The following is a 9987-nucleotide window of genomic DNA, read 5'->3' as shown; positions in this document are numbered from 1 at the left end:
TCTCATATGATTCCAAAAACCTGAACATTGAACAAATCAGCTGTGATTTCTGAGCAAACCACCAAAAACAGTTTAAAGTCACCGCAAGGCCCGCCTCTGCAGGAGGACTGTTGTGTTGGGAGGTTATTGGCTCCATGGGGAAGGGTTTGGCTGAACACTGCAAAAAATGGGCAACTCTAGCAATTCACAAATCCACAGCATATAGAAAAATAAAATTAAAATGGAGGAACTGAAATATGGTTGGTATCTGGAGTGAAAATAAATGTGATTTCGGATCTCACTTGAATATAAATATGAAAGCTCATCTCTAATGATGTGACCGAAAAGGTCTTGTAAGTCATTATAATGACAGTCTGGAAATGAAAATAAGTACATTTTGAGAGGCTTTCTCAAAATAATGCCTTGAAAATAAGGAAGTTGGAAAAATAAATACAGTAATTTTGTGTTTTAAAAGTACCTCAAAAAATGACTTGCTATATAAAATAGAATTGTATAGAATCATGATAAATACTCCCAAAACAATCGGAGTCATAATGAGGTTTATTTTAATTCAAGTCTTTATTTTTTTACAGTGTGGCGGCTTTACATCCATGCGGTCTGGAATTTGACTGGAGTTTAAAAAGCCGCGACAGCAGCCAGGAGTTCTGGAGAAAGTGTTGCTGCCTGCAGCACCAGGTCGCTCCATATACGGGTCGGACAGTCACCCCTCTGCGCCGCCGCCACATACTGTACATGCTCAGGCGCACGCAGGGGCAGTGCCATGCACACTCGTGACTATGCGCTGCTCCTCAGCGGAGGGAACCGCTCTCTGGTGTTTGGTTCTACTGATGGCTTAGTGATGGGAACGTCTGGAAACGAAAGCGTCTACCCGAACGGTTCCGATCCGTTCGCGCGTAATGAACAGGTTGCCCAGATGGAGATCATGGTGCTTAGCATCACCTTCGTGGTTGCTGTGATTGGGAACGTGAGCGTCCTGCTGGCGATGTACAACACGAAGAAGAAGATGTCGCGGATGCACCTCTTCATCAAACACCTGAGCTTGGCGGACCTGGTGGTCGCCTTCTTCCAGGTGCTGCCGCAGCTCTGCTGGGAGATCACCTTCCGTTTCAGCGGTCCAGACTTTCTCTGCAGGATCGTCAAGCACCTCCAGGTGATGGGGATGTTTGCATCCACGTACATGATGGTGATGATGACTCTGGACCGGTACATTGCAATCTGTCACCCCCTGAAAACGCTCCAGCAGCCCACCAAACGCTCCTACATCATGATCATCTCCACGTGGATGTGCAGCCTGGTGCTCAGCACCCCGCAGTACTTCATCTTCTCCCTCAGCGAGATCAAGAACGGTTCGGACGTTTACGACTGCTGGGCGCATTTCATCGAGCCATGGGGCACCAAGGCGTACATCACCTGGATCACCGTGGGCATCTTCCTCGTGCCCGTGGTTATCCTCGTGATGTGCTACGGGTTTATCTGCCATAGCATATGGAAAAATATCAAATTCAAGAAAAAGAAATCGGTGACTGGTGCTGCGAGCAAGAACGGACTTATCGGGAAGAATTCAGTGAGCAGCGTTACAACAATATCCAGAGCCAAACTGAGGACGGTGAAAATGACGCTCGTCATCGTTCTGGCGTACATCGTGTGTTGGGCGCCGTTTTTCACGGTCCAGATGTGGTCTGTGTGGGATGAGAACTTCCAGTACGCTGGTGAGTGAATGCACAGACCTTCACTTTTCTTGGTCACCAAGAAAACAAACAAACACAAAAAAAAAAAAGAAAAAGAAAGGAAAGGAAAAGAAAAAGACTCGTGCGTAAAGTGCGCACAGCTTTTACGCACGGAATAACTTGACATAGAACAACAAATTTACAAGGAATCTTTGTAGAAAAAACAATAATTAGACAAAAAAAATACAAATTCAGTTTAACTTTTATTTACGAGTCACTTTATTAAAGGGGAAGAAGCATGAAATGTTACAGGTACTGTAGGAAATTTAGAAGTAAGAAATCCTTTCTCCTATATGGTCTCATCAGCTGTGGCTCTGTGATACACCACCACCCTTCTCCTTTAGCTACAGTAAATTTCCTTCAATTAAATTCAATTTTCATCTTGAAAAGTGGTCAGTGAAGCTTACCCTTCCTCAGATTATTTAATTTTATGTGGCTTTTAAAATTCTTTTTTTTAATTGTATGGACAGAATCAGAACAGTTGAATTCCCTAAAATCCAGAAGAAAAAACAAAATCAAAAATCTTGAAAGCATCTGTTTTGCATCAACAACTGACTATTTGAACATATTCAGATGATCTCTCTTTTATGAATCAGACATTTCTGTGGCCAAGCTTTCACCAGATGTTCAGTATATTTACCATCTTTCCCTTTCTTCCTATCTAGATTCCGAGAACACAGCTGTGACTTTGTCAGCCCTCCTTGCCAGCCTCAACAGCTGCTGCAACCCATGGATATACATGATCTTCAGTGGTCACCTCCTGCAGGATTTCATGCGCTGCTTCGCCTGCTGCGCCAAAGCAAATGCTGACTACAAGAAGGAGGACTCTGACACCAGCATCCGCAGAACAACCGTGATGACCAAGATAACTAATCGGAGCCCTAACGGTAGTTCTAGCAATTGGAAAGAGCTGGAATATTCTCCCAAGACTTCCATTCAGGGGGAATAAATATGCAGACAGACAGGCAACTCTGTGGGAATTTGAAAAATGTCTGGGAGTGGCATCAAGGTATACAGTTTCAGCTCATTTTAACTTTGGGCACAGCTGACGTTGATTTAAATGTCCTCCCAGCCTCCAAAAATAAAGTTTTTGTGGGGAAAACAGGGAAAAAACTGAAGGAAAATAATTTCCTGCAAGGACATAAAATGTGTACACATGCAGGACACTGTGAGAAAACCTCATAACCTCTGCAAAAGAGAGTGAAGTTGTAAATATTTACTGAGATTTACTTTACTGTTTTTATATATCTCCAGTGTTCGTTGTGAAACCAATCGATGTTAATGCTTCAGTCTTTCTAACTTTCCCGAGAACACTCTTACTAGTGGTTATATTTTGTCGCAGAGCTGCCAAACAGCCTTTTTCCTTTAAGTGTTTACAAAGAAGAAGAAAAAACAGCTAAGAGGATGCTGTGCAATGGCGAAAACAGCTTATCCGGACTACATGTCTCTAAGTAACAGGAGTTGTGCTCAGCTTTTATTTTTCTCAAGCAGATTAATGGGTTTCTTCAGAAAAGAATGTCTCAACCAATGAAGAGAAGGAATGATGTCGACTACTTCTGAATTGAGATCACCATGACACTAAAGTTGTTTAATGTGACAGAACGTTTCTGTCTGGGTGTGTATATTTGTCCATAAAAATTCTTCATTATATGTAAATGGAGTTAATATATGTAAATATGTTCAATGTGAATTTATTGGTCTGCTCTGGCATGTGGATGATGAAAATAATCTAAATATTCTGTAAATATATGTTGAAATACAAAAATGTATGCACTGAATTTTTCTCCTGTTTCAGCTACACAATCACAAAAGCCTCTAGTGTCACGCTGGACGTCTGCAAGACAAATAAACACACAATGTCTGGATGACGTCACTGCATTACAGGATATTCCAAACTCACTTACTGCTCCTTAGATTGTGAGATATATTTAATATTTTTCTGACATTCCTTCATCTACCCGTAAGCATTTATAGAAATTTTTAGGAAACATCCATATTCACTTCAGTTATTGTGTGTTGAAAAATGACATTAAGCAAGTCATATCTTGCTTGACTTACATGAATAACACAACGGGTCCAAGTTGAATCATTTTGCTCATATGAGCATTATTATATTTGACTTTTCTTTTGGCAATAAAAGCAACAAACCAAAGAAGAAGAACAATATCATAAAAGTTACTCGTCGCCATGACCAAAATGAAAACAGCTGCTGCCAAAGCATCATTATCGTGATGTTTTGGGAATCACACTGCTGACTTATCGTCAAACACTGTCAGGAAAATTTCCCACCCAAGTGGAATTCTTCAACTTGAAAAGATGCAGGCAAAACACGTTTATTTAGCTAAATTTAGAAACATCATTTTCAGTGGGAATGCATTACACGATAAGATCAATATAACACTATCAGATCTGTGCTAAATATGATGCCTCAGCCAGCAGCTGGTCAGCATAGCTTCACTGAAAAATCTTTACAGCAGTAAATTATGGTGCAAAGCGTTGGTATCTTTCCTAAAAGATGCTTCGTGTATGCTCAATTCATTTTAAAATGGTTTGTTTACCAGAACGCTTCAACACTTTTGTTTTCGTAGCATTTTCTGGACTTGAAACTTCTCCCACGTTCCCTCACCTCAAAATGGAATCTTAATTTGTGAACGGTATTATCTAACAGACCAACAAGCTATGAGGAGTGTTCCTCTATTGGCCTAAACGCCTCCTTTGATCTCCCATGGTTCAGTTTATCTCAGATCGTCTGATTAGATAATTACTCATATGGAGATATACGGGAAAGGCCGGGAGGGGAGGGGGTAATAGCAGGAATTTAGTGAGTCCTTAAACTACAGTATGTGAGTTACAGTTAAGACCTGTGGTGAAGGATGGAGGCGGACTGTGTTGGATATAAAAAGGAGAATATCATAAGCGCCTAGCGATCCCGGCTGGTACCAGCCAGGATTATGAGCTCAGGTCTCTACTTATAGAGGAATGGATGGCGTATCGCTGCAGCGCTGATGGCCATACCTCAGATTCCTGTTCTGGCACCAGCTCTGCAGTTCATTAGAGACGTCAATCATTAAGTGGCATGTCTCAGAAAGGCCGGTGGGGTTAGAGAGCCGGTCTTACGTCGTCAGAGTCCAGACAAACAGAATTCTTCAGGAGGCCCTCAGTGAGTTTCACAAACTTTGACTGGTGTTCAGCAACCAGAAAGCAGACGGATCCACAAAAAAGAAGGAGAGTCACAGAGGCTCTTTGTTTCAGTATAACGCCGATCTATCCATCACTATCTGAAATGGCCAAAAAAATTTTTTTTGCCCTTGGATGTTTTTAATCATTGTCAAGGAGGCTGAGTTTGTCTGTCACCACGATTAAGTAAATATTACAAGATGGTTTTCTTCGAAATGTTGCAGGTGGATGAGACACAAGCCAGAAACAGTCCAGTAACAGATAAAGAAGTGAGCTGGGATTCTTTATTCTGACCCCCTTCACACAGATTTTATACTCTGTGACGGATAAGGTGAAGAAACTGATTAATAATCTGCATCCAGATCAACATCATCTTTTCATCGACTCTTCTTGAGCCCCAAATCCACAAGTTGTCATGAAAACCCGTTGATATATTTATGTATTTTTAACTTACATGACCTCCATCTCGCACTTTTGGAGCTTGTTTCTAATTGTAATACAGGTAGTCTTCAAGATGAGAACATCCGACTTACGAACATTTGTTGATACAAAGAACAGCTTACCGCCAAGTCCGACTGCTGCAGTTCCCTGTTCTACCGCGAGCCGCCACTGAGCAGCGTAACATTAACACGCCATAGATTAAGTCATACTTCAAGTCATGTCAAAATAACTCAGCAAATCTCAGACTAAATGAGTAGTTTGCTCTGATGTCAGACTTCATGTGGTTTACCTCTCGACGAGTCATCTGCAGCGTTTCAACCTTCTTTTCTCCACATCTCTGTGAACAGGAAACAAACCCTCAATGCATTTATATTAATGGAGACGTTCAACATCAGGACTGAGTACAATTCATGTCAGGTTGAAAGTTACAGCCAAAAATATAGACTATAGGCTTCCTAGAAGAAAACTCAACCTGTCTGTCATTTCATATTTTATTTGAAATTATTGGTTGTAGGAACAAAATGATGTAGGAACCAATGTTGGCCAGATTAGATTTCTGCATTAACCGAATGTTTTGCTATTTGATGTAAACCATTGGTCGAGTTAACTGAGAAACTTCATGGAAATAAAACTGAGTAATCAAACATAAAGGGGCGTGTCAAACTTTTGATGAACAGGAAGTGCATCATTCGTGTAAGTATGGTGGAAAACCTCACTGGCAGATGTCCAACTCGGTTCCTTTGTATGTTAAGGAACAGAAACAGCATAAATGAAAGACGTTCTGGTTAAAAAACAAATCTAAAAAAAGCTGTGATCTGGTGAATTTGAATTCTGATAAATTGCTTCACACTTCTTTGCTTGGAAGCAGAACCTCAAGTGTGTGTTTCCTACCAAACGTCTCCTGAGAAAACATGTTTACCAGCAGGATGCACGATTGTCGATTGACGGCAAGTTCTTTAGACACAACATTCATTGTGTGGCCTCAGTGCTAAGTGGATCTGTGCTTCCTTTCTCAGTAAGTACATAGCTTCCACCATGTTGTCCTTACCGGAAAGCAGCCGTCCTGCTTTCTGTCTGTCTGCACAATCCACATCTGGCGTCCTTCACCCTGACGCCATGACCTCTGCACAACCCAGCAAAGAAAAAAAAAAAATCAGATAGGACAACAACGAGTTGAGGTTTGCTTTATTTGGCTGAATATAACTACTGTTGGCCAGGGTTGACTGAGAGAACTGGTTTCTGGTCTTTGGAGGATTAAACAAGCATGTTGTTCAGTGAAAGTAGGAACTGAATCGTCTTTGCTCCTCCTCGTTGTCCTTCTATCCTCCTTGAGAAGAACTAATTTCTATCGCTTCTGTACTGTATTTTCTGTGTCACACCCTGAATAAAAGGAAATATTTTGCGCCAAATGTGCATACCGATGTTTCTCCATTGTCTACTTTTAATTCCTAATGTTAGCATATTTCCAGGGTCAGCTCGGTATCCGTAAATTATTGTTTCCTATTAGCAAAGGGTTTTGTCGTTGGTATTTTTAGCGAAAGGAGACCAGAGGGATTTGAATCATGAAATAATGACACACTGAAAGAATCCTTCAAACTTGTAAAACAAGCACTGAGAACACACACGATGAACATGTGTTGGACAAAGCGTGTCAGATCATATAACAGATAGCTTGACTACTAATGAAGCAGAAGAGAAGCCACCTTAACAAATTTATTCTTCATCTTCGGTGTGCATCCATTAGCATTTCATCTGCCGCCTTTGAGTCTGGGCTCTCACAGAGGTGGAAAGGTCGCGCCTTGATCTTATTAATCAAACACCCTTTGGTGGGCTCTGGATCACAGCAGGGTGTCACCTGAAGACCTCTCATTGATCACAAATTGTCTGTAGAAATCCAGACCAGGTGGACATGGACTCCAGAGGCTGCAGAGAGAACACAACACAAATAATGTTTTTATTTTAATGATCTACAGAACATTGGCTAATGCTAGCATTATTATAACTCATCACTAAGGAACTTTCATTAATTCTTATTGCAGAAGAAAATCAACATTTTCAGATGATTATTGTAATTTTACCTTCACCAGGAGCTGCTGCAGCTTTCAGCTCTGCTTTATTAGTTAAACTTTGGAATTTCACATATAGTATGTTTCACACACAACAGTCAAGATGAAACCGTAACATACTGTATCCACATCGACTAAGTTAAATGCTGATTATAAAATAAATTGATCTCAGAAACCAGCATGAATTCTCTGAGAGACATTTAAAACTTTTTTAAACCCACCACTGATCCTTCAGTATCCTCTCAACATTTGCTTTATTTAATCACTCACGCATCATTATCAGACTCGTACAGCACGACCACTAAAATATGTATGGTCCTCACAGCCCAGTGGTTGCCTGGAAACCAACAACAGGTCAGACTTCCTCTCCTGAAAATGATTAATGAAGCGTCACCGAGATTGTTGTCACAGCCCATGTCTGCAGGTCACGGAAAAACTGACCCTTCATTATGAAATCCTTATTTGTGCATGGCGCCGTCTCCGGCAGGAAGAGATGAGGTGTTGCTCTAAATGCCTCCGTCCTGGTGAACGCTGCCTGGTCTGGAAGTGAGAGATAATACCCATCAGAAACATCCCTGGGGTTCTATCAGTTCTCATCTGGAGCGTATGTTAGATAGAGATGAACACGATGTGACTTTACATCCAATAAAGAAAGCAACACCTAAAACAATAATTCATTCATCACACCATCAGTCTGTAGCGTCTCCTCCATCAGCACTAAAAGTCTACCAGGTGGATCAGGATCAGGAGGTGATCAGGATGAGGAAGCAATGAGGAGTCTGGACTGGGCAGAGAATGTAGATCACGCCTTGGAAATACAGGCAGTATCACAGACCCCAACACGTATAGTCCAAGCCCGTTGGACTGATGTGGTACTACAGGAGAGGTTTAGTTCTGACTCAGGCATGTTTTCACATGAAAGTATTAAAATATCAATGGTCATATTTTAAGAATTTTGAACTCTGTTTGGCAGCAAAGAATACAATCAGGCGACCATCATTCATCACGTAAATCAGGTTGTAGTCACGGTAACAATTACAAACATGTGGTGCACATTGTGAAACCCATATGGTTTCGTCAGGTTCAAATCATGACACTATTGCTCTGAATAAAGAAAAGGTTAGGGTTAGGATTAGGATTAGGATTAGGGTTAAAGTTAAGGTTAAGGTTAAGGTTAAGGTTAAGGTTAAGGTTAAGGTTAAGGTTAAGGTTAAGGTTAAGGTTAAGGTTAAGGTTAAGGTTTAGGTTTAGGTTAAGGTTAAGGTTAGGGTTAAGCTTCGGGTAAGGGACTTTACTCAACATCATTTTTTCTCCCCACTAAACCGATGTGAATGAAAGCAGAACATTGCTGTTTCTGCTCTCAAGGTCTGAAGACTCAATCATCAGTCATTTCCATAAATCACTCCACTGACTTCACATTTCCTTCCTCTTGATGATTGCTTATCTTTGATTGACAGACAAAATGATGCAGAGAAAAAAAAAACATAGTTATGCTACATTTCCTGTCTTTAATGAGCCAGCTGAGATGTGGAGAGTTTTAATTTCTAATACTCTTCTACAATCAAAATGAAATGCTTCTTGATTCAGCAGCGCCCCCCTTGCCCCATCCTTCCTGGGGAGACATCCTAGAGTTGTCTCTGGTTGCGCGTTCACGTGTGTGCAGCGCGCAAACCGTGAGCAGAGGTTTCCAGTTGGCTGCTGCCCCCTGCTGGTCAGAGAGAAGCAAGACGCTCCTCAAATCCTGACATCCAAACTCCTATCAATTACGTCTGCATGTGTCTGCTGCTCCTCATTGGTCAATCCTCCTCCCATCACGAGACTCTCGTTTTAACAATGATGGCAGGCTGAACCGATGACCTCCTGGATGTGGATCTCATGCCTGGTTTGAGGTCTTTAACCCACTTTAGATGCACCTCCTCCATGCCGGGGGTAAAAATGTGGGGCAACAACAAACAGACTGGTTTCATCCACCTCTAACAGATCACTGGCCTCCTGCAGGATGAAATCACTGCTCCTCTAAGTGCTCTGGTTTCTTTTCTAATGCCAGCCTGCAGGAGGTGGACTACATCATCCAACACAGACCCACTGGTGGGGTAATTAGGTCGGTGAGCTTTTTCCTGGCATAGTGTTGAATTATTGATTAGGTGTAGTCTGCCAGGTTTGGCGACTCGACTCTCGTTGGAGACGTTCTGCCAGCTCTTGGCTTTGATGGAGGCGTAAACTTGGAAGAAGAACACAATTTATCCGAGCTTTGCTGAATGCAATGTTGTTGTTCACAAAGACATAAATCACACCAGACATCCAGAAGATCCTCCTGCCAAACCAAACCTGGTTCCACATCTCTATTCCACATTCATGCCTCCACTGGTCCAGTCGCACTCTCCCTTAAAACTTTCCACATCTCTGATATTGTGTTGTGTGATTGGAGCATAATTTAGACTGGACTCTAATTCAGAGACACCTGCATCATAACAACGCTCGATCATCACAATCTATGACAGGAAGGTGCTTAATAAAGGTTAATGGATCACCAAAGCGAGTTTGTGTTGTTCTGTGTGTTTAAGCAAATCTCTTAA

The 9987-nt window shown here is 41.6% G+C and overlaps 1 protein-coding gene and 1 long non-coding RNA gene across 2 annotated transcripts; one reads left to right on the top strand and one right to left on the bottom strand.

Moving 5' to 3' along the window:
- Window positions 1–533: 533 nt before the first annotated feature.
- Window positions 534–3521, top strand: avpr1aa (arginine vasopressin receptor 1Aa). The gene is made up of 2 exons (XM_068312580.1): window positions 534–1709; window positions 2393–3521. Exons 1-2 carry the CDS (start codon window positions 761–763, stop codon window positions 2674–2676), a joined length of 1233 nt encoding a protein of 410 aa, XP_068168681.1. The 5' UTR covers window positions 534–760; the 3' UTR covers window positions 2677–3521.
- A 3550-nt stretch (window positions 3522–7071) lies between these two features.
- On the bottom strand, window positions 7072–8222 carry LOC137593440 (uncharacterized). The gene is made up of 3 exons (XR_011035119.1): window positions 8099–8222; window positions 7853–7951; window positions 7072–7268 (listed from the first exon to the last, which is right to left on the bottom strand). It is a non-coding gene; the product is annotated as an uncharacterized lncRNA (long non-coding RNA).
- Between the last annotated feature and the right edge of the window lie 1765 nt (window positions 8223–9987).

The sequence above is a fragment of the Antennarius striatus genome, chromosome 4, assembly GCF_040054535.1.
Source record: "Antennarius striatus isolate MH-2024 chromosome 4, ASM4005453v1, whole genome shotgun sequence".
NCBI lineage: Eukaryota > Metazoa > Chordata > Actinopteri > Lophiiformes > Antennariidae > Antennarius > Antennarius striatus.
The sequence above is the reverse complement of the archived record's forward strand: the minus strand, read 5'-3'. Positions and strand labels throughout refer to the sequence as shown.

Coding starts and splice junctions, on each gene's coding strand:
- avpr1aa (XM_068312580.1), top strand. CDS start 761: ATGCACACTCGTGACTATGCGCTGCTCCTCAGCGGAGGGAACCGCTCT. Junction 1,710..2,392: donor TGAGAACTTCCAGTACGCTG/GTGAGTGAATGC, acceptor CTTCCTATCTAG/ATTCCGAGAACACAGCTGTG.